The sequence below is a fragment of the Rhincodon typus genome, chromosome 18, assembly GCF_021869965.1.
Source record: "Rhincodon typus isolate 14 chromosome 18, sRhiTyp1.1, whole genome shotgun sequence".
Lineage (NCBI taxonomy): Eukaryota > Metazoa > Chordata > Chondrichthyes > Orectolobiformes > Rhincodontidae > Rhincodon > Rhincodon typus.
This window is the reverse complement of record NC_063349.1, coordinates 25,584,786-25,611,693: the sequence shown is the minus strand read 5'-3', so window position 1 is coordinate 25,611,693 and position 26,908 is coordinate 25,584,786. Positions and strand designations below refer to the sequence as shown.

Sequence of the window (26,908 nt, the reverse complement as noted above, 5' to 3'; positions counted from 1 at the left end):
ATGCTCAGCAGGCTTGGCAGTATGTGGAGAGATAAAGTTTCAGATCTGTGACCTTTTGACTTGATGCTACCTGACTATTGCTGTTTCGTAAATGTTGATAGAGCAAAAGTGATGCTTTGTGCACATCCCAAACTTTTTTTCCTATTAAATTGATAAATATAATCATAAGATCATGGAATCGTAGAATCCCTACAGTGTGGAAGCAGGCCATTCAACCCATCGAGTCCACACCAACCCTCCAAAGAGCATCCCACCCAGACCCACTCCCTATCCTATCCCTGCATTTCGCACCCTAGATACTATGGGCAATTTAGCATGGCCAATCCACCTAACCCACACCTTCAGACTGGGAGGAAACCGAAGCACCCAAAGGAAACCCACACAGACACGGGGAGAATGTCTATGGAGTTTGCACAATCACCCAAGACTGGAATCAAACTCTGGTCTCTGGTGCTGTGACGCACTGTGACTGAGGAAACTGTGCCTACAGTGCTATCCATAAGAAGCTGTACATTGTACCAAATTATTTTATTGTACTGGAGGGTGGTCAAATAAAATATTGAAAACCACTTCTAAAACTGAAAATTAACAACTTAACAAATGTTGAACTGAAACTTCATGTTGTCTTTTCCATGCCAATTTTGTTCAGCTATTTAAAATCACTAGTTCATCCAACAAATAGCCACACCTGTCAAATCAACAAAGTCCAAATGAAGACTCTTAGTTTTTTGAATAAATATCTATCTACCTTTGGCCAGTGGCAGTGAAGTTACACAAGGTCTTTGGGGCCTAATAAGGCAGGGTAAATTAACTAGCATTTCAATTGGATGATATACCCAAAAAAAAATTAACCCCATGAAAGAACCACAGCTATTAAATTAATTGATTCTGATTTAAATTGCATAATGATCTATTGACAAGAATTTCAATGAATAATTGCAGAGATCCTCAGTTTCTGCCTTTCAAATGTTATTATGGTGACATGGTGAGCAGCATGGTTCGACACACAGTAAAACAAATTCATGGTGTTAGCACACCTTGCTTCCATTTCCAACATTTTTGGTGTTCCTTTTTCACAACCTATTTATGTTGCAGGAATAATTTGACTTGACATCATTGTGAAGTAAATTTTCATCAGTCTATTACAAAATGCAGCCTTTTCATATTTTTTTGAGTCTGTTTATACTAAAGCAATAGCGCAAACTGAGATGTCATCTTAATGATCATTACCTTCGTGGTGTTTTCTCCATATGGAGATTTGTAGGAGTCATTTTTCTGTGTTGCAGTTACCTTTCTATTGCTTTAATATCTTTCTACTTCTGGTAAGCCTAAACTAAGTTGAATTTCGATAAAGAACAAATTAAACTGCTATGGCTAATTAAGTTTTTGTGCCAATTTTTTAATAATTCCTTTCTTCACTTCTTTCAAACAATGAATTTTGTCTATTTATGCCCATCCCGCATACATATGTATTATCTTGGTACAAATAGATGATTAATCTTTATGTAAGATTGCTTTGTGAAAACTTCAATCTGATTGTTAGTCTGAAATTTTTACGACAAAGTGTTTAATATGTTAGATTTCAGTGTACATTTGTTATTCTTAGGGAACTGTTTTTAATCTGGATTCCGAAGAGGAAGAACAAGGAGAAACTGTAGATGACAGCAATGATATTTGCATCTTAACAAGTGACAACTCTGGTCAAGTAAGTCCTCCTGAACCGCTAACTGTCACCAGTTCTTGGCAGGCAGCTGGCTTGCCAGCTTCACTGTCTACGAGCCAAAGCTGGCATACTGAAAGCCTGCCAGTTTCTCTTGGAACAGAGTCTTGGCAACAATTATCCATAGACCCAGAGGACATGAAAAGCTTGGACAGTAACGGTGGTGGTGAAGAGAGAAGTGAAAACAACTCTTCTAATTCTGATATTGTCCATGTAGAAAAAGAGGAGCTTCCTGAAGCAGTCGAGAGCCAGGAGGCAGAATTAAAAACTCAAGTGTCAGCACCTCTACTCTTGCAACAGACCACACAAGTGGAGGTTGAGCTCCCTGCTGAAGTAGGGAAAGCTGATCCTTTATCAGTATCAAGTCCAATAACAACCTCTGAAATAGAGGAAAAAACTGTAACACTGGTAAGAGAAAAGGCTGTTGAATCCAGCAAACCACATCAATCAACTTCACTGCAAGAAATAAGAAAGCAATTGGAAGAGATTAAAAAAGGAATCTGGGAAGATGAAACAGAAACCAAACCAGAAGATGATGTAAGAACAGGTGAAATAACACCACTGCCTAAATCAGAGGATGCTGAAGAAATTGTTCCTGCAAAATCAAATGCATCTCTTTTGATTTATGGTGGAGCTGCTGCTTTTGCAATGCTAGCTGTGGCAGTAGGGGTGGTGCTCGCCTGGAGAAGAAGATTTTAATCGTGAATTGTTCACAAGTGAACTGTGTTTGGGAACGCTTTCTGTTCTACAATTGATTATTATGACTAATTAAGCCTATTTATTCAGCTGCATTGCAGAAAATGTGATCAATGAGGAAAACCATGGTTAATAGGGGTAGATAATCAACACAAATGCATGAATACTGGGCAGTACTAATATATTGAGGAAATAAATTTGTATAATGGAATGGAAATTGTGCAGCATGGAAGATGTTCACACTGTATGCAGTACAATCTTAGAATGATGCTAATAAATCTCTAAATAGCACTGAAAAGTGTTAAATCATTGTAGAGGAGAGAAGCACTTTGAAACTGGAGCATTGACAAGAAAAACCACTAAAGTTCCATTCTGGGGAACTAAGTATTCAGGTCTTAGTTAGCTGAGACCTTTTTTATATATAATCTGAATTAATTCATTCTGTCATTTTGATTCTTTAGCTGCTGGTAACATTACTTTATAATTTTTAATGTTAGCCTTGAGCGATTGTGACACTAGTTTGAATTCATTCAGATCTACTTCTGCTTGTATATTTTACTTTGCCTCCTTCTCTGATTGTATTTGGTTTTTTTTTCCATAGATAATGGAACAATTTTGATTAATAAAAATGAGAACTTCATTTGATCATGTCTATGTGCGTAAGGTTAAAAGTAAAATTTAAAGTAGGTATTTTTTCACTACTGTTACTAATGCCAAGACGATAGATGTGGTGTTCTATGACTTCATGTTGGAAGTCTGCAGGTGACCTTATTTGTACTACATGTTAAGATGACACACATGCTCCCCAGCGAGACAACATAACATAAATTGATTTTTTTTTTCAAAGCAGCTCAGTAGTGTTTTTTTAAGTGCCAGCTTTGAAATTTGTACTGAATTTTGGAAATGAGTCACAATAAAATATGGACAATTGTGGGTGTAACATTATTTCTACAAAACTGTCACAAAAAGTAAATTATATTCTACCTTAGAGCATTATGATTTGAAATAACCAAAATTGCTGCAGTTCTTAATCTCTTCATTTCTCCTTAGAAACCAGCAACTTCTATAATAGCCATGGCATATAACTCAAATTAAATAGTTTTGATTTTATTTCACATTAATTGTATGGTGCACTTTGTTGGAAATGCCACAAATTTGTGGTTGTATTAGGGTTGTTATAGCTTGTATTTCAATGTTGCTGGGTTAACTCCTGAAACTCCTCACCAGGTCAGTGTGTATAAAACTACTTTTGACTTTAGTTCAAGAAGGCAGCTCATCCTCATCACCACCACCTTCGGTAATGAGATAGTCAATAAATGCTAGCGTTGCAAGAATTAACAAGTCAATTTCAAAGCTACTATTGAAATATTAGTGTATACTCCATTCTTTGCAGTAACTGCAACTGATTTGTCTGCACCAGGTGAAGTGAAAAGAGCCTATGTAAACCTGGACTACTGACTGCCATGTAAGCTCCAAAGCCAAGTAATCAGCAAATTTCTTATTGGCATTCAATTGATGTATCCATACGGCTTGTTTCTAGATATTTTTGCCTAGCATCTTGAGTATGTTGTACTGCTGTTTGAATAATTCCTGAATTAAACAGCAAGGGTCATTTGCAGGCCTTGAGCTAATTGGTTGAGCAGTGGGATGGGGAAGAAAGAGTAAACAAGCATTATGGGCTTCAACAGGTACTTTATTTTAAATTACTACTTAGAAGTTTCTTGCTGAAAATAAACGTTAATCATGCAATTATCTAGTCAAGTGCAAGATTTCTAATTTCAATCTCTATATTCATACTCCCCAGAAGAAGGTAGGTACATCCATTGACCCAGTCTTTGCTATGGAGAAAGCAAGGGGGGGTTGTGTGCTGTAGGCTTCCTATGCTCCTGGGTAACTTTTTTTTTTAAAATGTAAGGCTCGAACCTTATCTTTTATTTACAGAAATCAAGTCCCTATGTCACTTCAAGTATGGATGAGCCAAGATACAAAACTGGATTAATTTGTTAAATTCAATAACTATATTAACAGGATTGGGCAGCACTTAGGTGATTGCACAAACTGCCAACTCTATTTTTCTTCCTCCACAATTGTCCAGTTTGACATTTTAAAATTAGTGTGGTTTTCATCTATTCTGATAAACCAGTCTACATTACTGCACCTGCATTTTAGCAAGGTAATTTTAATAGCTTTGAATCTGGGATATGTTTAGGTAGTGGAAAATACACCACTGCAAGCTTGTTTGCTTTTTTTATGTTTTAAAAAGTGGTAGAATAGTTTTTGTTGAAGAACACTTGGGAGATGAAAGCTTAAGGACATGATTATTTTGTTCTCAAACTCTTAATTAGAAATTTATTTTAAAATACAGTAAACACCAAAATTAACATACACTTAAGTTGTAATTCCTCAAATTCAGCTCCATTTTCTCAAATTCAAAAGATAGAGCAAACTTAACACTTCAGTTTTTATATGATATGCTAGCCATAAGCAATATCCTAATAGCATTTGTAATCAAATTCATACTATCATGAATTTAGAAACTGCAGTCACTAAAAAGTATTTGAATACAGAACTGAAGGCTTTGTTTTTTTTTAAAAAACAAAAATGCATTCAAAAACAAACTACCACCATTCATTGCACTTTGAGTGACTCCTCAATTTTATGTCTGTTTTCAAATCCATTCAGTTCTCAGTTAGGGTCCGTTTAAAACTGTAGCTTTGTTATTTCATATTCTAAAGCAAAAGTATTAAAAAGCCTCTTAAAATGGCTTCCATGTAACTTCATTTTACAGGAATATAAATCAAATTGATTCAATTTTAGCCAAAGATATTTCTATTGCTTGCTTGTAGTCTCACTGTATATTTTGCTGTGAAAGGAAAATAAATCAAATTAAGCTTCAGGTAATAATACTGCAATATTATGAACAGCTTCAAATGATTTTAATACCTTTTTAATCTATAATCCAAACATTTCAGCAAAAGTTATGGATAGATATTGGCTGTTTTCCACCACCAGGCCAGCGTCAAGAGTAAAACATTTGTGTATGAATCTAATTGTACACAGAAAAGAGACTTGTGATAAGTATTTTCTAATTAACCTTTTCAAAAAATGTTACTGCATTCCTCTGATGGTCTCCTGCCTCAGAAGTAGGAATGTTACTACTACACCACAAGTGGCCCTCGGACGTGTAGTATCAAATGGGGAACATATCACCACCAGATCTGAGAAAATTTCATTCTAAATTGTTATGACCAGGTGAAAATTTAGCTGGAAGAATAATTTATGCATTGCTCAATTATTCATTCATTGTTATTTTTCCTATAACTTTAGTTATGAAATTGGCAAGTTGGTGGAGCTCATGTGGAATGAGGGCAATTTTAAAAAAAATAAACAAAATTAGAGCTTAAATCTTTGCAAGCCTCTTACTCCACCAATAAAGATCATTTAAATGTGTCAGCCTCACTTTTTTTAAAAAAAAAAGTTGATTAATTTCTATACTGCAGCTAGCATTAGCTAGTCTCATGCTTAACACTCCCGCTACTGCAATGTTTCTACAATACTGCTCTCATTCAGCTAAAATATTTGCATCTTTTACAGTCATCTTAAAAAGCTGAAGTACTATATTAAGAAGTGTTTGCAAATTCTTGTTTCCTTGACAAGTTGTTTTATTTTTCAACCAATGCTACTTTGTTATTTGGGGGTCCCTTTTCTCATGTTGGGGTAGCAGGCCATTTGGCACCTCAAGCCTATTCCTCCATTTCAGTAAGATTAATAGCTAATCTGTTTGTGGTTTTAATTCCACTTTCCTGCCACTATGTATTCTGGACTCCATTGTAGATTTAAAAACTCCAGTCTTGCACATATTCAATGACAAACCTCCACTGTATTAGGCAAAAACATTCTAGAGAAAGATCAATTTAAAACGAGACCTCTTCTTTTAAACATGTGCTTGAGCTTTGATTTCTCAGAAGAGGGAGCATCCTTTAACCATCTACCCTGCAACTAAAATCTGTCCTCTGCTTTGAAAGACCAAACCTTGCTTGCTTACTACAGATTTTGTTTTGTACAAATTGGCTGCTGAAACTTCTGCCAACTGTGACTGTACTCATGACTAAATTGCATTGAGGATATATCTCATGGTTTGAGATTGTTCCAAAATGTGTTCTTGCTTTAAATTCATTTTTTACTGTCATTTAAATAGCTAATTAAGCCCAATTTAGAAGTATGAATTGGTACAGAAATAATATAACCAGTGCTTGACCATTCAAAGTACAGCTGATTGCCATTCTGTATAATAATCCCCAGTGGTTAACACTGCAGCACACAGAAGAAAATAAGGTAGACCTGAAGCCTTAGCTGGCCATCATCATTAATGGCTGTGCTATGTTCTCCTACAGTGTAACTACAGGTATCGTTGCACGTAATGGATCCCTTTTGGACCGAACCAAATGGAAAACATCCCTTGCCAAGTACTTGCAACAATGCCAGTAGAGTCCTAGGCAGATCGGCAAAAAGGAATACAATGGCCTAAACACTTAACTTTATAATCATAAAAACATTCAATACAAGAGCAGATCATTTACCTACCCCTGCTAATTCTAGCAAGACCATAAACAGGGACAGGTGGTGGTCATTCGGCCCCTCGAGCCTGCTCTGCCATTCAATAGGATCATGGCAGATCTGACATTCCCCACGTCCCCTTTCCCTGTAACCCTAGATTCTCCTACTGAAATGAATTTATATATCTCAGCCTTAAATATACACAAGGACTCTGCCCCCACAAGTCAGAGTTTGTCCCCATCACAGTCTTAAATTGGCACCCCTTAATTCAGAGACTATAATCTCTGATCTCAGACTCTCCAATAAAGGAGAAACATCCTCTCAGCAATTACCCTGTCAAGCCCCTTAAGAATCTCATTTGTTTCAATAAGATTACTGCTCATTTTTTGAAATTCCAGTGAGTAGAGTCCTAAACTGTTTAACCCTTGCTCATAAGACAATCCCTCCATTCGGGGGTCATCTTAGTGAACCTTCTCTAAACTGCCTCCAATGAAATGATATCTTTCCTTAAATAAGGGGACCAAAACTATCACCAGTGCTCCTGATGTGGACTCACCAGGACATTGTACAGTTGCAGTCAGGCTTCCCTACTCTTATACTCCAAACCTCTTGAAATAAGAGCCAACATTCCATTAGACATCCTGATTACCTGCTGCACCTGTGTGCTAGCTTTTTGTGTTTTGTGCACAAGTACCCACAAATGCCTTTGTGTTGCTGCTTTCTGCAGTTTTTCTCTATTTAAATAATAGTTCCTTTGTTCTCCCTTCCAAAATGAACAACTTAACATTTTTCCACCTATACCGCATTTCCTAACTTTCCCAATTAACATATCAATATCTCTCCTGAAATGATGTACATCCGTCTCACAACCTGCCTTTCCACCTATCTTTGTGCCATCTGCAAATCTGGCCACAGTATATTTGCTTCCTTCCTCGAAGTCATTATTTTGTAAACAGTTGTAGTCCCAACACTAATCTCTGTAAAACCCCATTGGTCACAGGTCGACAACCTGAAAATGAACCCCTTATCCCCTCTAGCCGTTTCCTGCCCATCAGCCTATTCAATTTCAATAGTTGGGTTTGGCTCCATTTAATTTTTCTATTCCTCTATCATCAGGATTATGCTATGTTTCTTGATGACATGAGAATCAGCTGCTTTAAGCGCTAAGCTGTCAACACTGCTTCATCTATTTCCCAAACTGATTCTAGCCCAGCTACATCCCAGCCAAGTACTTTATTAGTCTGACTTTGCATAAGACATCTAAGAAGGAGCAAACACTAGATTTTTACACAGTCTTGGGGAAGGTCATCGACTTGAAAAGTTAACTATTTTTGCAAAGTTACTGCCAGACCTGCTGAATATTCCCCACAACACCTTTCATTTCAGATTTTCACCTCTGACACTAATTTGCTTTTGTATTTACTCCTTCCTCTCTCTTCCCCATAATAGCTCACATTTCATAATCTATTGGATCACTTGATGTCTTCTGGCCCATCTGGTTCTTCATCCTTGCATTATGTTGCATCATTATTTCAGTTTTTACTCAAAAAAACTTCAGTAAATTAAACTGAGTTCTTAAAATCAATCCACAACGTATCACTGAATACATTAAAAAAAAAACCTACCCATCCTCCTATATTCTGAATATAATTTTGGAGTGTATTACTAATGTACTGGACAGTGGTTTTGAAGATGCGTGGAAGCAATAGCGGTTTCTCTACTACAGTTTTTTTGAACAGCATCATTGCCAGCAATAGGAAGACTTTCTCCTGGGGCATATCTCGAGTAACATCATTTCGTTGAGTAGTCAAATGGGCAATCATGGCAGACATAATCCTGGTTCCATCCTGATGTATTAAAACGAAGAAAGACGATTATATTGACAAGATTTACATCCAGTTATTAGGAAATAATTTTATATGTACAATTTATATAAGCATATGCAAACAAATAATGTTACTATAATGGAAATAAGTCACAATAAAGTCACTTTCTCCTAGCCTTCTAGGTTGATCTTGAGCATGAATCAAACCAAAACAAGGAAGTTGTTTGGTGTTATTCAAGCTTAGTTTCTTCAAGCTGTTTCCTTTCTTATTCTGTCATTAACTCTTTATAATTAGAATGGAAGATGCCAATTCAGTGAGCAACTTGAGGAAATTACATTCTGTATTTGCATTTATAACTCTGTAATCTTACTTGATTTTGTAGCAGACAATTCCAGGAAAACATATATCCCAGCCTCAGAAAGTGAAAACTTAATAATTTTCTTATGTTGATGGTTGCTTCAGTCCACTTTTCACATACTTTATTTTCCATTACCTACATTTTAACCACATGGGTATAAACGATGAGGGAGTCATAATTTGCTGCACGAGTGACTCTAATAAAGTCTGTCATTAGCTAGACTTCACTTGGCTGTTTAATCTTCCCAATACTTTGAACCACAAGATGCTGTAACTGTAGATTGACAACAGTGCACAAAAGAAGAATCAATCACTAGGACTGGAAATGAGCAGGGCAAGCAGCTGTCACATTAAAGATTGTGAAACAAAAGCACAGGGATTGAAAAGAAAGTATAAATATCAAATCAGGTACTGGAAGAACTTAAAAATGAGAAAACAGGAAAGAATACAAAGGAGAAGTACATGTATTAATTTTAAAATGAATGAAACTGCAAACTTTGAATAGTTCATTTTTGGAGGCAGAGAGGTTCATTAACAGTAATTAACAATTAGCATATTGCTAAAAGACAGTCAATAAAGGTTAAGTACTGGCTCCTCCAGTCACGTCAAACCAGCTCAAACTTTGTATGGCAAATTTATTTTGTTACTGCCATGCAAATATAGCACCTTCATGTCACTTCATGCATTTCAAATGGCAAGTCAAAAAGTGGGATGCCATTTTTGATAAGCCAGTAGCAAAGCAGAACATGTCATTCCACATTTCATCACAAATCTTTCCTCAATGAAGTTACTGTTAAGTTGCACATTGCAGTTTTCAGATACTAAATCACATCAGGAGAATTCCCTTTGTAGATGGAACTTCTGTAAGCAATCAAGGGGAAAGACAGACAGCGTTTTTCATTCTGAAATTCTACTTTGTCAAAATTAAACTGATGCCTTCATGTATCTAGATAAGTAGTGTCTCAGAGCTTTTTAAGTTAAGCACATATTAATTCCTTTGCAGCTGAAACATTTATGTTTTAACATTTCTACCACTCCTCCAAAGAAAAAAATTAAACAAAGACTAATATTTCACACCATTGTTGCAAATGTTATGGACCAGACCGAATGCCCTCAAAATATACTAAGAAGATAGCCTCAACCCCAACCTTTTCTTATTTTTAAAGGCAAGTGTAAGGTGTTGTGTTCCAGATACAATTCAATTGGTCAAGTTGGCTTGAAGGAATACACAATTTATTCTTACGCTATAGTTAAATTACAGACAAAATAAGAATAAAAAAAAGCTTTACTATAACTCTATCGAAATATTTAACAATTTAATATGTTAACTACCACTGATTAGCTGTTCCAAGATAGTAACATCCCATCAACACACTCTTGGCAGAGGCAAATTCAGTAAAATAGATTATCTCACGTGCAGCATAGTGGGGTCAGTGAGGTTAGTGGAAAGTGTGGAGCGGACAAGGGAGTCACGGAGAGAGCGGTCCCTACGTCCGCTCCACACTCCCCAGTAACCCCACTGACCCCACCATTCCCGGCACCTTTCCCTGCAACCGCAGGAAGTGCTACCCCTGCCTCTACACCTACCCCCTCAACTCCATTCAAGGCAAAAAACAAACCTTCACCATCAGACATGGGTTCACCTGCACAACTGTCAACTGTCAACTGTCTACTGTATCCGCTGCTCCCAATGTGCCCTCCTCTATACAAGTGAGACCAAGTGGAGACTTGGAACCATTTTGTAGAGCATCTGCGCTTTGTACGTGACAAACACCACCATCTTCCAGTCGCAAAACATTTCCACTCCCACTCCCTGGGTGACATGTCCAACCTCTGCCTCCTCCAGTGTCACAATGATGCCATCCATAAACTGGAGGAGCAGCACCTCAGATTCCACCTTGAAAGCCTATAGCCCAATGGCCTAAATGTGGATTTTACCAGTTTCAAAATCTGCCGTCCTCCGGCCTCATCACATGACCAACCCTCCCTCTCATCTCCACCTCCTTGACCTGATACAACCTGTCAACTTCTCCCCCACCTATCCACCCCTCCCACCTCCCTGACCAATCCCCATTACGCCCTATCTGCACTCACCTATCACCATTCCACCTACCTTCCCCAGCCCCCACCCCTCCTCTCTATTTATTTCCAAGCTCCCCTCCCCTCCCCATTTCTAAAGAAGAGTTCTGACCCAAAACGTCAACTTTCCTGTTCCTCTGATGCTGCCTGGCCTGCTGTATTCCTCATTCTCTACACTGTGTTATCTCTAACTCCAGCATTTGAAGTTCTTGCTATCTCAAGACCTGTTTATCACAAGTTGTTTACTTTATTGGCTGGAAACAGAATGCTCAGGACCTCGGTCTCAACTTCTCTTCATAAAACCAGGACAAAATACACCTCTTAAAAGCCGTAGTATTGTCACACAAACCATAGAGACATTTCTACTTCGCTGTAAAGATGCTGCCAAATGGCTTTACTCGTGGTACTAATTAAATGGATTACTGCAAAGCATAAACAAAAATAAGATGTTAAAGAATCTATTTTTGCTCCTTTACATGATGCAGCATACATGTTAACTTTTGAAGGACCCAAACCGTTTTCATCTAACATAATGCATGATTTTTCACTCAAGATCTATGATTTTTTGTATTTTTATCCTAATCAGTGCTTTCCTATTGATTTATTCACTCCTTTAATTTTTTTTTGCTCTGTTGAAAATATACTTCAAACTGCATGTAAATTAGCAACAACGTATGGAATATAGGTAAGCAAAGAAGCAACAGACAATACAGCTTTTTTGGGACCTCTCCATAGATAAACTTCTATTTGAATACAAATACATTTCTTTGATATTTACGCAAGAGAGTTTAGGGCATGAATAAAAAGGTTGCTAGATTTTTGAGATTTTAAAGAGAAAGGTTTAGGGAGAACAGAAAAGTTTAAGCAGAATAAGATCAAATTTCCTTGCGTCTCTGCTGCAAATGTTGTCATGAACAGGTAAGGCAAAGTTACCATTGTCCAAGAGGACCACAGGGGTGTTCTCTCAACAGAGAGAGACAAGTGGTGGTTAGTTTAACCCAAGAGTCACCACACCTCAAACAAAGCGTGAAGTTGGAAAGGCAGGACCTTCATGGTAACCGAACCCGCACTCTTGGTGTCACTCTGCATCGCAAATGAGTGTCCAGCCAACTGAGCTAGTCAACCCCCATAACAGGGAAATTTGGCAAAGGCCACAGTTAGAGCAACAGAGAATTTATGGGGGTGGAGGGAATGATTTGGGATTTAGGGCTGGTAGACAAAGACAACAGCATGTCAAATGTCTCCTGCATTATTCTGGACCATTTGCTCTTCACCCCAATCCTCAGTGGCTCTCCCAACTTGTTAAATCTAAAAGTTGCATCCTCACATTTTGTTTCAAGCATGAATGAGATGAGCCTGAAGACAACAGCAAAGGGGAAGATAGTTTAGAAACTTCAGAACACAGAGGACACAGTGACAAACTTAGTGAAAACACTGAACCAAAGTTAATAGGAGTATGCATGGTAGGAAGCTTTGTGGATAGTCATGATCTTCAGAAATCCAGGTGTTACTAGTACTTTGTGTCAAAGGGACAGGGGAAGGTCTGGACAAAGAAATTATCCTTTGGAGTTGTCCTAGTTCTCCAAGATCAGTTGGAGAAGCAAAAGATTGGTTAGGCAAGTTGACAGTTGCAGAACTGTTGTGAAAAATGAAAAACCAAAAGGCTAAAGCCATCAACCTATTATTGCTGAAAACAAAAACATGACAGTGCCCCTACCAATACAGTCCGTTTGCCAACCAGTCAGCAGTCTCCTTTCATACAATATAAATGCTGTTTTCCTTTAACATTAGTATTTCTTGTGAATTGTCCTGATGAACACAGGACAAAAAAACTTTGATAAAATGTATCTTTTTGAAGCAATACTCAAATTTTATACCACCAAACAACTTAACCTACTATTCTTGAAATGTTTCCTCCATATGCACAAAAATACGGACGAAATCAACATTTTTCTAAAAGCTTAGTAACTACGTTGACAGCCTACCTCTTGGGGTTGAATCGCTTCATTTGCGTGGATAAATTGTTCAATCAAGTTACGATTAAAGATACTTTGATCCAGCTCATCTCCCAACTCAACCAACTGTGCAGCTACCATTCTGTATAATTCATCATCACCTTGATCTGCTGAAAATAAAGCAATAGATAATTTGTATTAAATTCAGCTTCTACCAAGTGAATGCTTTTTCATCAAATTGGTTGTTGTATTTACATCTTCAGGATGTTTTAAAACAAATAATACCTCCATTCAAGAATGAAAAGCCTAGATTTCTTCAGCATTTCCTCAAGGACTTTTGCTGAGATAGTAGGTGCATTTGTTTTCATTCTACAAAAGTCCCTAGATTCTAGAAAAGTCCCAACACAAATGTAATTTGTCTATTGCAGAAAGGAGGGAGACTAAAAGCAGGAAATAACAATTAATTCATATCTGTCATAAGGAAATTGATGGTATTTGTTACAGTGGGACACTAAGAAAATCCCAATGCAATCAAGCATTTTATTTTTGTGGAAGAAAAATTGTGCTTGACTAATTTATTAAAGTTCTTTGAGGAAGTAACAAGCATCATGGGTAAAGGGAACTTGCAGATGTGGTGTACTTGAACTTCCAGAAATCAAAGGAGCCACAAAGGTTACTGAACAAAATAAGAACTCATTATGCATGGGGTAACATATTGGCATGGAACAGAGGATCAGTTAGCAAACAGAGAGTAGGCATGAACAGGTCTTTTTTGGTTTGGCATGATATGGTGGGTAGAATGCCACATGGATCAGTGTTGTGGTCTCAGTTATTTACAATTTACGTTACTTGAATGAAGGAACTGAATGTGCGGTCGTTAAGTTTGCTTATATCACAAATATAAGTAGGAAAGTAAGCTTTAAAGAGGACACAAGGAATCTGCAAAAGGGCATAGACAGGCTAAGCAAGTGGACAACAATTGGAGAGTTGGAATTGAAAGTGGAAGCATGTGATTATTAGTTCACAGGAAGAACAGAAATGCAGCACATTAGTTAAAAGAAGAGAGTCTGATAAACTCTTAAGGAGCAGGGGTATCTGGACATCCTGGTACATGAAACACAAAGTTAGATTGCAGGTGCAGCAAATGATCAGAAAGGCGAGCAAAATTTGCCATTTATTACAAGAGGAATAATATCTAAAAGTAAGGATTTTCACTACAGTTGTATCAAACTCTGGTGAGACCATGTCTAGAGTACAGTGTACAGCTTTGGTCAACTTATTTAAGAAAGAATATGGTTGTATCAGAAGAAGTGGATTAAAGGTTCACTTTTCGGGTCCGGTCACCCTTCCTCAGAACCCGGACCCGAAATGTTAACTCTGTTTATTCCTTCACAGATGCTGCCAGACCTGCTGAGCTTTTCCAGCAACTTTGTTTTTGTTCCTGATTTACAGCATCCGAGTTCTTTCGGTTTTTATAAAGGTTCACTTACCAACTTATTCCTGGGAAGAAGGATTAACATTTGAGGAAAGATTAGACATGTTGGTCCTGTAACTATTCAAGTTTAGAAGAATAAGAACACGTCTCATTACAACAGACAAAATCCTGAGGGGACAGGAAGGGTAGATACAGAAAGTCTGTTTCCCTTTGTAGGTTAAACCTGTGGGGGCAGTGTAAAGATCAGGGGTCTCCCATTTAAGACAAAGACGAAAAAAAATGTTTTCTCCTCAAAAGTCATGAGTATGTGGAATTCTTTTCTCCAGCGAGCAGTGACAGCAGTCATTAAATATTTTTAAGGCGGAGGAAGTTAGATTCTTAACTAACAAAGAGTGGAGTTGTTAGTTGGCTCGCCGAGCTGAGTGGTTTTCGTGCAAACGTTTCGTCTCCCTTCTAGGTCACACCTTCAGTGCTGTGTAGCCTCCGTTGAAGCACTGTGGTTCTGTCCCACTGTGAATTAAATGGTCCAGTCTCACATGGCGGGTAGCCCTGTTTCCAGTTTTGTACCGTAGTGGTATGTAGATGGGGTCTATTTGAACATGTTTGTTTATCGCACCGGTGGTTGAAAACCAGGCCTCCAGGAATCCCTGTGCTTGTCTTTGTTTTGCTTGTCCTAGTACTGTAACTTTGTCCCAGTTAAACTGACGTCCTTCTATGTCAGAGCGTACTGAAACAAGGGAGAGTATTTAAAATACCATGCAGCAACTGCGAGAAACACTACATAGGACAGACGGGCAGGAAACTCGCCACCAGGATACATGAACATGAACTCGCAGCAAAACAGCATGACCAACTCTCCCTCGTTTCAAAACACTTCGATATAGAAGGACTTCAATTTCACTGGGGCAAAGTTACAGTACTAGGACAAGCAAAACAAAGACAAGCACGAGAATTCCTGGAGACCTGGTTTTCAACCAGTGGTGCAATAAACAAATGTGTTCAAACAGACCCCATCTACATACCACTACGGTACAAAACTGGAAATGAGACTGCCCACCATGACAGCAGGCCAGGCAGCACCAGAGGAACAGGAAAGCTGACGTTTCGGGTCAGGACCCTTCTTCAGAAATGACCCATATGACAGACATATAAATTCAGGGCGAAACAAAACAATGGCACTTCAACAGAGACTAGACAGCACTGAAGATGTCACCTAGAAGGGAAATGAAAAGTTAGCACAAAAACCAGTCAGCTCGGCAAACCAACCAACAACTCCAACCACAACTCGAGCTACAGATCTTCGTTAAAACATTAACGTTCAAAGAGTACTGGAGATAGGCAAGAAAGTGGACTTGATGCCATAATCAGATCAACCATATCTCATCAATGGTAGAGCAGGATCAAGAGGGTGAATGGCATTCTCACACTCGTAATGCGAATGTTTTTCACGTGCCTTCATATTGGTTGAGATGTGTTCAGCCTTGTGGCATTTTTCGGTGCTGCTTTAATATCTTGCTGTTTGTTGGCAATCAAAAATAGATATAGCGCTTGAGATATGATGTCAGCACAATACCACACAAGTTGATCACAACTTCCTTTGACTTGTATTGTTTTGGTTATGTAGTTCAGTATTTTATTAGTTTTTCTGATCCTTGTTCTGTGCTGGCTGGATATGATGTGTGCATGGTTTACCCACTTCTTTCCTCTTCATCTTTAGTTATTTAAAAGAATATGTATGTGACACATTTTCCTTTCTAGATGCATTACATTACATTACATTTGTCTGATTGACCAAATATTGGTGAACTCGTTCTGTAATTTTTGACTTTCCTGCTCTGATATGGATGATATTATCTCCAAACTGATTAATCAACACAGTTTCTGAATCACTTACTAATGTCAATTAGAAACAGCATCAGTCCTCTCAACATACTAAGTACAGTTCCTTCTCACCACACATCTTTGTCATTTTCTACCCTTCTGCAATTTCTTAGCCACTACCAAGTTTACCCTGAATTTCTTGAGCCTTGCACTTAGCCAGTGGACTTTAATCTGCGTCTTTATCAAATGTCTTTGGGAAATCTTGGTACACAATGTAAAAATAATTTAACATAGTCCATTTGGTTGTCACTTCCTCAAAAAACTGTGGTGTTTATTTGAGGAAGCCTTCTAAACCTGTGCTGACTGATTTACTGGGGTGCTCAAGTAAGCTCCTAATACCATTATGCAACCTTCTGAATCATCATTCTTTCTAAAGAAGAGAATTACATTAACTTATTTCTAGTCTACTGTTGGGACCCCTGTGACTACTGACTCCCTCATTATCAATGTTTCATAAATCTCTTCTCATATTATTTCAAGTCTCTATGAAAAATGTGATATATGAGTGAGACGATGGCTCAGTAGTTGGCAATGCTGCCTCAAAACACTAGGGATCCGGGTTCAATTCCAGCCTTGGGTTACTGTGTGTGTGGAGTTTGCATATTCTCCTCGTGTTTGCGTTGGTTTCTGCCAGTTGCTCCACTTTCTTCCCACAATCCAAAGACGTGCAGGTAAGGTGGATTGACCATGGTAAATTGCTCTGTAGTGTCCCAGGATGTGCAGGCTAGGTGGATTAGCCATGATAAATGCAGAGTTACGGGGATTTGGTAAGATGCTCTTTGAAGCATCAGTGCAGACTCGATGGGCTGAATATCCTCTTTCCACACTGTAGGGATTCTATGATCTAACTCGTGATTTCTTTAAAAATGGGAAACCAGGAGTGTTGAAAACAAAGGTTCTTGCTCATTATAATTATCTATTTGTAAAGTGCTCATGTTTAGATGCTGGGTAATACTAGCATAAGGCTCAACTGTGATTTACTGCCAGTTAAATCTCTAGGGATTATATTGACATAATCCACCTCTGAAACAAAGCAGTGATGTAATATTCTTAATCAGAGATGGTAATATCACATGCTACTAGTCTATGAAAAGTGGTTATTGCTGAAATTGTAAAAGACTATCTTATCTTGTAATCCAACCCCCTTGCAGTAAAGGCAATTTGTCTTTCTAATTGCTTGTTGTATCAGCATGCTAATTTTCAGGGTTCCTTGTACAAATGCACCTAGAAACAGAGTGAAAAAATTAATTCTAAAAGGCAGCATGATGAAAAGGGCAGGCACACAGAAAGATATTAATATGGGGAGGTCAAGATTCTCAGTCTTGCCAGCCATAGTTCCTTCTAGTGGAGTACAGATTGTAGCCTAGGAAGATGGAAAGCCATTGATGCTATTAATCTCTTCATTATTAATAACTCTTCCTAGTTGCTACACCTACTCAAGTTTTGAGAGTGCTGGTGGAACATCAGAAACTTATTTCCTGTTGGGGAGGGGCAATATATGGAAGTGCTGGCCAAATTGCCAGGGATAGCCAACACCAATGAAATCACCAGCCAGCAAAAACTAAATTGCAACATTCATTTTCAATTGTAATTAAAACATTATTCACATATTGTGGTACCAGAACAGATCCATGCCTGAGCCTACAATCACAGTAGTTAAATACTAAAGATACACTACGTTGGTGATGCTGGACATCTAAATAAGAACTGAAAATGCTGGACACACTTAGCAGGTGAGGCAACCTCTCTGGTCAGAAAAGAAGAGTTAACACTTCAAGTTTCTGACTTTTTGTCAGAATTTGTACAGATCTAACAGTATGTACAGAAGCAGGGAAACAAATGAGAGATTATCCTGTTAATAGAATCATAGATTCCCTATAGTGCAGGAAGAAGCCATTCAGTCCATCGAGTCTACACCAACACTGAAGAACATCCTACCTAGACCCAGCCTCCCACCAAATCCCCATAACCCCACATTTATCCTCAATAACCTACTTGGCCTGCATACTTCCTTGGACACTATGGGGCAGTTTGCCATGATCAATCTACCTAACCAGCACATCCTTGGACTGTGGGAGGAAACCTGCTAACTATGAAGGTGAATCCGTGGGTAGGGAAAACAAAAGACATGCTGGAAGCACTAGTATGGGAAGCTGCACTGTGAGGGCAGATGTGAAAGGTTGATTATGACTTCCTACAGGAAACGGGATTGGAAGATGTGTAGCCAAGGGCTAACTGTGGGAGTGAGTCGGTACCTTGTCCCATATCTGAACGAAAGTCTGTACGCTGAGGTCCTGAAGGACAGTGTCCATCCGTCTGAATATCATCGTCAAATCTGGATCCGTTTCTCAATTCATTTTCAAGTTTCTGAATTTCTTGCTGGTAGGTTCGATTTTCAACTTTATTTTGCTGAAGAAACTTCAACAAAATATGTTGAGTCTGTTCGTCAAAGGAAGCATCAGCGTCCCAAAACATATTCATAATGTTCCTTGCCCTGTGCCCTGCAATTTAAACATAAATAACATGTTTTAGTGGCAAGACCAATTAAGACACAGCAAGTCTAGCTTAGTTGAAACAGTTTCGTTTTGGAGGGGAAGGGGTACACATCAGAGCTGATTCTTGATTTTAGAAAAGATGAATACATAAATTTACGTACGTGATCTACACAACTGTTAAATTGAGGAAATGCAGAGACCGGAAGCCGAAACAGATTTTCGTTATACCTAAAACGCTTTAAACCTCCCCAACATTCGCAAAGCAAGTTTATGTGAAGACGGTTTCTTCCCCAGTTTAAACCTATAGACGTTGCCAGCAACGATAGTTCAATTACTCACTCCGATCAGCAGCGCCGGGTTTTCACTTTGGTCAAAGACTTTGCCGAATCCGGTACAAGTTGCTGCTGGGAAATGCAAACCTACACAAATTCCCCTCCCTTTTCCGCAACCCTTACACAACGTTAAAACACGCCCCTTGATATGCTTCTACTGCTTGCAGCCCAAGCTGATGAAGACCGAGGAATGTGTTCTTTCTGACTTGATGTGGTGGCGCTAAAAGTGTGTCAATGCTCCAGGAAACTGCGACATAAATTGTTACAACTGCAGGAGGCACCAACACACTCCACACTCCGGGGTGGAAAAATAACAAGCACTCTCCCAGCAGATTGGGGGTTCCTCCTCTAGGTGCTGCTCCAGTAAAACCGACTGGCCGCAAGTTTTTCGAGTATTCAATCAGGAAATTAATTATGTCCATACACAGTGAGAAGAAACGTACAGTAGACTCCCGCCCCCAACCCCCGGTGGAATAGCGCTAGAGGAGGAAATAGGTCATTTACATGCCATGAGTCATAATGATTGTAGTATAGCAGTCAGTAAGCGTAGGGTGGTGCTTGCTATCTGCGAGGGCAATTCAGCCAGTCCCCCCGACTTGCTCACCCAATCCCCTTCCCTCTTTCCTAATATCCCCTTCATCCCCTTGTTACCACATAGCCTGCCATTACCCACCCCCTGTTGTTAGTCACTAACAGTCCCCATTAACAACTACTCACCCTCCCACCCTGATCGTTAGCAACTCCTTTGTCTGTCCAACTGTCTTTCTCTCTCTTTGGGCTCTATCCTATCATTTACTCCCGACCTCACCCACCTCCCTATTCTCTGCATATAAACTGATGTTTTCCCAGCCACCATCAGTTCTGAGGAAGGGTCATCAGACCCGAAACGTGAACTCTGTTTTCTCCTCGACAGATGCTGCCAGACCTGCTGAGCTTTTCCAGCAACTTTGTTTTTGTTCCTGATTTACAGCATCCACAGTTCTTTTGGTTTTTCTCCCCTTAATCCTGCCCGTTTCTTTTTCTCTTTAGGTGCCTGTCAAATTCCTTTCTGAAAGCCACAAATGATTCTGCGACAGAAACAGAAGGTGCCGGGGAAACTCAATAGGTCTGGCAGCATCCGCTGTGAGAAAAACACTCTAGGTTTCTCATCTAGTCACCCTTCTCAGAACTGAAAGCAGCTGGGAAATGGTGGTTTCTTTTATTTTTTCAAAAAAAATCTTTATTCATAAATTATTTATAAGTAAAAACAACTACAACACATCGGTACAGTTTTTACAGAATAGACAATGGACTTGTGACACTTCAGTCCAGTTGCAACAAGAGGGCATTTTCTAATCATGAAAGAAAACTATTTACATTCCCATTAAGGCCACAAGGGTACCTCAAAACTTAACAGACCCTTTGTTATATTTTGGCACAAAGACCTTGGGTGGTATTTATGCTAATGATAATGGGGGAGTGTGAATTATTAGATAGAGAAGGTGCCCAGACAGAGGAAAAAATGAAGCCAAGGGATTGCTGGGAGACAGGTAAGTACTAATTGGATGTGAACATTTAAAAATGGATTGGCTGTCCTGGGAGCAATCCATCCAGAACTGGACCTGGGACATGGGATGGGTAACAAACATGGAGGAAGATGGAATTGTACTGTAGGCCCCTCAATTGTCAGAGGGAAATTGAGAAACAAACATGTAGGAAGATCTCAGATGTGTAAGTATAATAAGGTTGTAATAATGGGGGGGTTTTCCAAACATTGAAAATGTTTGGAAAATGGGCAACCATTGTGATAAAGGTGGATGGTGAAGAATTTGTCAAATGTGTTCAAGAAAATTTTCTCTATCAATATGCGGATGCTCCTACTAGAGAAAGAGCAAAACTAGACCTTCTTTTGGGCAATCAGGCAGGGCAGGTGACAGAACTAAAAGTGGGGGAACACTTTTGGTTTAGCGATCATAATTCTATTAGTTGCAAAATGGTTATGGAAAAGAATAAGCCTTCCATAAAAATTAAAATTTTTAATTGGAGTAAGGCCAATTTTAATGGTATGAAACAAAAACTTTCAAAAACTAATAGGAGTAGACTGTTCGCAGGTAAAAGGACGCCTGACGTGTGGGAGACCTTCAAAAGTGTGATGACGAGATTTCAGAGGCATTTTGTTCCTGTTACAGGTGAAGGGTAGTGCTGATAAGATTAAGGAATAATGGATGAATAAAGATATTGAGGTTCTAATCAAGAATGAAAGAGAATCTTATTTTAGATGTAGACAACAGTCCTGATGAAGGGTCTTGACCCGAAACATCGACTTTCCTGTTCCTCTGATACTGCCTGACCTGCTGTGTTTCTCCAGCTCCACACTGTATTGACTCTGACTTCTGGCATCTGCAGTTGGTTCTATCTTGGTTCAATTGAATCTCTTAATCAATATAGAGTGTAGGGACATTCTTAAGAAAGAAATCAGGAAGGCAAAGAGAGGATATGAGATAACATTGGCAGATAATTTTAAGGATAATCCAAAGAGATTCTACAAATACATTAAGAGAAGGAGGGCAATTAGAGAGAGGGTAGGGCCTCTTAAAGATCAAGGAGGTTGTCTTTGTGTTGAACTCCAGGGGGTGGGAGAGATACTAAATTAATATTTCATGTCAGTTTTTACTGTGAAGAAACTGGTGACATGCTGGCTCAGTGGTTACCACTGCTGCCTCAGCACCAGGGACTTGGGTTCAATTCCAGCCTTGGGTGACTGTGTGGAGTTTGTGTGGGTTTCCTCCAGTGCTCTGGTTTCCTCCCACAGTCCAAAAATGTGCAAGTTAGGTGGATTGGCCATGCTACATTGTCTAGGGTGTGGGGGTGAGTCAGGGTGGGATGCTCTTCAGAGAGTCAGTGTGAACATGTTGTGCTGAATGGCCTGTTTCCACATTGTACGGATTCTGTTTTTTTTTTTAAAAAAAAAAAATCTATTCCATAAATGGAGTCTAGAGAATGCAGAGAAATTAACTTTAATATTTTAAAAACAGTTCACATTAGAAGTGGAAGTTCAGGAGGTCTTTAGAGAATATAAAGGTGGATAAATCTCCAGGACCTGATCTGATGTATCCCAGAATGTTGCATGAAGTAAGGGAGAAAATTATAAGACCCATGCAGAAATATTTGCTTCATCTATAACTATAAATGAGGTGTCTGATGACTGGAGGGTGGCTAATGTACCTTTATTTAAGAAAGGTTGTAGAGAGAAAATGGGGAAAAACCTGAGAGTCTGACTTTGGTTGAGAGTAAATTGTTGGAGGTGATTCTGAAAGGTAGGATTTATGGGCATTGAAAGAGAAAAAAATGATTAGGGATAGTCAGCATAGCTTTGTGCGAGGAAAATCATTTCTTACAAACTTGATTGAGTTTTTTTGAGGAAGTTACAAAAACGATTGATGGCAGAGCAGTAGACATTATTTATTTGGACTTTAGTAAAGCCTTCAACCAGGTGTGACATATTAGACTAATTAGTAAAGTTAGGTCATATGGGATTCAGGGTGATCTTGCCGATTGGATACATAATTGGCTTAATGGCAGGAGACAGAGAGTGGTGGTGGTGGAGGGTTGCTTTTCAGACTGGATGTGGTGTTCTGCAGAGATCAGTTCTGAGTCCTCTTTTGTTTGTCATGTATATAAATGATTTGGATGAGAATATAGAAGGCATGGTTAATAAGTTTGTGGATGACTCCAAAGTTGGTAGCATAGTAGACACTGAAGAAGGTTTTCTAAGATTACAAAAGCATCTTGATCACGTGGGTCAACGGGCTTAAAGTGGCAGATGGTGTTCAATCTGGATAAATGTAAGGTATTGGTACAATAAACAAGGGTAGGGCTTATACAATTAATGGTAGGACCTTGGGTAGTGTTGTAGAAGAGAGGGACCTAGGGATTCAGGTACATAATTCTTTGAAGTTTGCATCACATGTAGACAGGGTGGTTAAAAAAGTGTTTGGCATGCTTACCTTCATTGCTCAGTCCTTTAAGTATAGGAGTTAGAAAGTCATGTTGAGGTTGTACAGAACATTGGTGAGGCCTCTTCTGGAATACTGTGTCCAGTTCTGGAAGGATATTATTAAGCTGGAGAGGGTTCAGAAGACATTTACCAGGATGTTACTGGGAATGGAGGGTTTAAGTTATAAGGATAGGCTGGGACTTTTTTTCACCAGAGTATAGGAGATTGAGAGGCAACCTGATAGAATTTATAAAATAACAAGAGGTATAGATAGAGTTAATGGTAGTTGTCTTTTCCCTAGGATGGGGAAATTTCAAGACTAGGGGACACATTTTTAAGGTGAGAGGAAAGAGATTTATAGAAGACATGGGCATTTTTTTTACACAGAGGTTGGTTTGCGTGTGGAATGAACTTCCTGAAGAAGTGGTGGATGTGGGCACAATTACAACATTTAAAAGGCATTTGGATAGGTACCTGAACAGGAAAGGTTTGGAGGGATATGGACCAGGAGCAGGCAGGTGGGACTAGTTTAGTTTGGGATTATGTTTGGCATGGACTGGTTGCACCAAGGGATCTGTTTCTGTTCTATATGACTCAGATGGTAAAGAAGAAGCAGCTGGCCTTATTGCTTGCAGACTCATAAAGGTTGTCAGATTAAAAGCAGGTGGTGGTATTTCACGTTGAAGAAAAAGAATGTTTTTGTGTTAATCAGCCAGGGTTAATCAACAAACAAAGTTGGTGAGGACAGAATCCATGTTTGCGGAAACAAGGATTGTGAAGTCGTTTCAGGTAGGCTCAAATGGTTAATTGAAGCGGATTTGATTTAAAGGAGTACTGGAAGATTCACCTTCATGAAGTTTTCAGTTGTGCCACAAACTTCAGGGAAATATCTTCTGGAGTTTTGTATATTCATTGCCTATTATGTAATGTTCAGTCAAAGTTGATCTAACTTTGCTGCAGCAAATGTCTTAAAATGTAAAATCTTGTTGTGCAATTCTTTGTGTTGATCACTGGGAATTCATATCTCTTTTTAAAAGTTATCAATCTCTATGGAAATCATAGCATGATTGTTTAGGAACTGCAGGCTGTAGATCTCAACATTGCACCCTTTGAAGCCGCATTGTATCACTCACAACAACTTACAGATTCCTGTTTTTTTTTAAATTCATTGGACATGGGTATCACTGGCCAGCTGAGCATTAATTGCCTATTTCTAATTGCCCTGAGGACAATTAAGAGTCAAGAGGACATTAGGAACCATATTTTTTCCCTGACAGTTATTTCATGGTCATCGTTAGATTCTTAATTTGAGATTTTTTATTTTTAAATTCAAATTCTTGGCAGGATTCAAACACAGGTCCCCACAGTCTCTGAATTAATAGTTTAGCAATAATACCACTAAGCCATCACCTTCCCTACTCATTCTGCATGTGTGCAGATTCCTTAAATTTCAATGTTTTAATGACAATGAGCACTAACAGGTTCACCATCATTGTTACCACGAAACCTGGTCTGTTTTTTTCTCTGATCGAATGAAATCATCATTCACTAAAAGTAGCTGAGGACGTGATTTAATGAGAGTGCCTTCATTTGAAAACTTACAGCTTTAGATCTCCTATCTGCAGTCTGTGTGCTACTACTGAACTCCACTGATGTGTACTTCAAATGAGGATAGGGTCTAGCTTGCTTCCTATAAGCTCCAGCTCCCATATAGGTGAGTAGGTTATAATTGTTCAGACTTAGGGATGAAGAACAGCCATTTTTTTGTGGACAAGAGGGGTATTTATATAAATACCAGGAATTAGTATCTTTAGTGTACTGGTCTGTATAAAAAAGAGCAAAAGCATTAAATCATTTAGAAGGCTGAGGTTAGTGATAACCAGAGGGTGAGCATGGGTTCAAATCCCATTGTTGCAGCTAATTAGGGGGGGGGGGGGGTCTTGTGGTGCAGTGGTAGTGTCCCAACCTCTGGGATAGAAGGTCACAATGTGATGGCACAACAAGTTGAGAAATAAAATCATTTGGCTCACTGGGAGGCCATTCAGCCCACTGTGCTCAGACCAGCTTTTTGAAAGAACTATCTAATTAGTCCCATAATCTTGCTTATTCCCCACAGCTATGAAAATGTTTGCAAACGTATTACCAACTTCCTTGGAAAGTTGCTATTCAACCTGCTTCTACCATTCCTTTTGGCAAAACATTCTGGATCATATCGACACACTGTGGAAAATAAATGTCTTCTGTGTCTCTTTTGCCATTTATCTTAAATCAGTATCATCTGGTCACAGGCCCTCCCGACAATGGAAATGCTTCTTATTTACTCTATCAATATTCTTTCTAATTTTAAAGAGCTCTTTTATATAACCCCATAATCTTCTCTGATTTAATGAAATGATCCCAAAATAAAATTAAATGAATAGGATGCAATCATGTTTTCTTTTCAAAAAAAATTTTTGGTACAATTTGTAAAACATGAAACCTTCACTAAATGTGTTTCTGCACACAGAGTCTCTTCACCCTTTCACTTTTGGTATTGGGCTGCACAAAAAATCTTTGTTCAGTGCTTAGCTAAGAAGAAAAAAAATCCAGCAGTCTCTGGAGCAATTTATGTGACTTAAAGTTTGCAGAATAACTTATAATATTGCTGCTTCTTTGTCTTTGGGAATTTTTCAGTGATTTTCCCCTAAATTTTTGGCATTTTTTTTATTAGTGGGGAATTCAAAATAAATTTTCCCCACTTTCTCCTGTAATTTACATATGCTTAGTTGAATCAATAGCAGTCTTACCTCTCATTTAAAGAATTTGCATACATCCCATTGAGAATTTGAAGATGACCTGAATTGGGTTTCTGTATAGTCCTAACGTTGTGTGTTGTTGTGTTAGAAGCACTGTATTGTGGATGAGATGGTAGACCAGGATCCTATCTGCACATCTGGGTAAGCTGGAGATTGCCTGAGGCACTTGAAGAAAGTTATGCACTTCTCATAATGTCTTGGTCAGCATTTATACCTCAACAAATATAACTTTTCATGTTGCTTTGTGTGGCATCTTGCCACAGACTATCAAAAATACAAAAAGCATTCCAGTAAAAGCTATAAATTAGGAAGAGGAAGAGAGAGAGGAAGTTACTGAAATTACAATAACAGGGGAAACAGTGCTAAGCAAACAGGTGGAGCTGCAGGCTGACATGTCCCGGGTCCCGATGGGTGTCATCTAATGGTCTTAAAAGAGGTGGCTAATTAGGTATTACATGTATTAAAGTTGGTTTTCCAAAATTTTTAGATTCTCAAAAGGTTCCATCAGATTGCGATGTAGCAAGTATAACTACTGTATTTGAGAAGGGTGGTGGGGCTTAGAAAACAGGAAACTACAGGCCAGTTAGCTTAATGTCTGTCTATTAAAAAAGGTCAGGATCAATCATTAAAGGGGTTATGGCTGGGTACCTGGGAAAACTCAAGGTAACTGGAAAGAGTCATCATGATTTTGTCACAGGGAAACATGTTGAACCAATTTATTGGAATTTTTTGAAGGGTAACATACACTGTGAATAAAGAGGAAAATGTGGACACCCTATACTTGGATTTCCAGAAGGCATTTGA

At 38.7% G+C, this 26,908-nt stretch overlaps 3 protein-coding genes across 13 annotated transcripts in view; 2 read left to right on the top strand and 1 right to left on the bottom strand.

Moving 5' to 3' along the window:
* Positions 1–3,346, top strand: part of LOC125485381 (bcl-2-like protein 13) — an 8,148-nt gene extending 4,802 nt beyond the window's left edge. The window contains exon 2 of the mRNA XM_048607893.1: positions 1,607–3,346. Coding sequence (XP_048463850.1) covers positions 1,607–2,419 — 813 coding nt within the window. The 3' untranslated portion in view covers positions 2,420–3,346. The remainder of the gene's footprint in view (positions 1–1,606) is intronic.
* Positions 3,347–4,091: 745 nt separating this feature from the next.
* On the bottom strand, positions 4,092–19,808 carry LOC109932374 (BH3-interacting domain death agonist-like). 11 transcript variants are annotated; one of them, XR_007264057.1, is made up of 6 exons: positions 19,163–19,357; positions 18,762–19,007; positions 13,221–13,357; positions 8,599–8,820; positions 5,360–5,462; positions 5,175–5,279 (listed from the first exon to the last, which is right to left on the bottom strand). XR_007264057.1 is itself a non-coding variant. In XM_048607511.1 (5 exons), exons 2-5 carry the CDS (start codon positions 18,985–18,987, stop codon positions 5,265–5,267), a joined length of 600 nt encoding a protein of 199 aa, XP_048463468.1. In that variant the 5' UTR covers positions 18,988–19,007; positions 19,230–19,808; the 3' UTR covers positions 4,092–5,264. The 11 variants fall into 11 exon arrangements, 6 of the variants coding, with proteins under 6 accessions (XP_048463468.1, XP_048463467.1, XP_048463464.1 ...); XR_007264055.1 differs by having other exon boundaries at positions 5,176–5,279; positions 13,221–13,360; positions 19,230–19,350; XR_007264056.1 differs by having other exon boundaries at positions 5,177–5,279; positions 19,341–19,807.
* A 6,932-nt stretch (positions 19,809–26,740) lies between these two features.
* Positions 26,741–26,908, top strand: part of LOC125485380 (V-type proton ATPase subunit E 1-like) — a 5,327-nt gene continuing 5,159 nt past the window's right edge. The window contains exon 1 of the mRNA XM_048607892.1: positions 26,741–26,767. Within this exon, the coding sequence (XP_048463849.1) occupies positions 26,741–26,767 (27 nt within the window). The remainder of the gene's footprint in view (positions 26,768–26,908) is intronic.

Excerpts from the sequence above, each read along its gene's own strand:
- LOC109932374 (XM_048607507.1), bottom strand. The coding sequence starts at position 18,987 with ATGAATATGTTTTGGGACGCTGATGCTTCCTTTGACGAACAGACTCAA. Across the intron at positions 13,361-18,761 it reads TCGTTCAGATATGGGACAAG|CAGATCAAGGTGATGATGAA; the intron begins GTACCGACTCAC and ends CTTTATTTTCAG. Across the intron at positions 8,821-13,220 it reads AAGCGATTCAACCCCAAGAG|GATGGAACCAGGATTATGTC; the intron begins GTAGGCTGTCAA and ends TTAATACATCAG.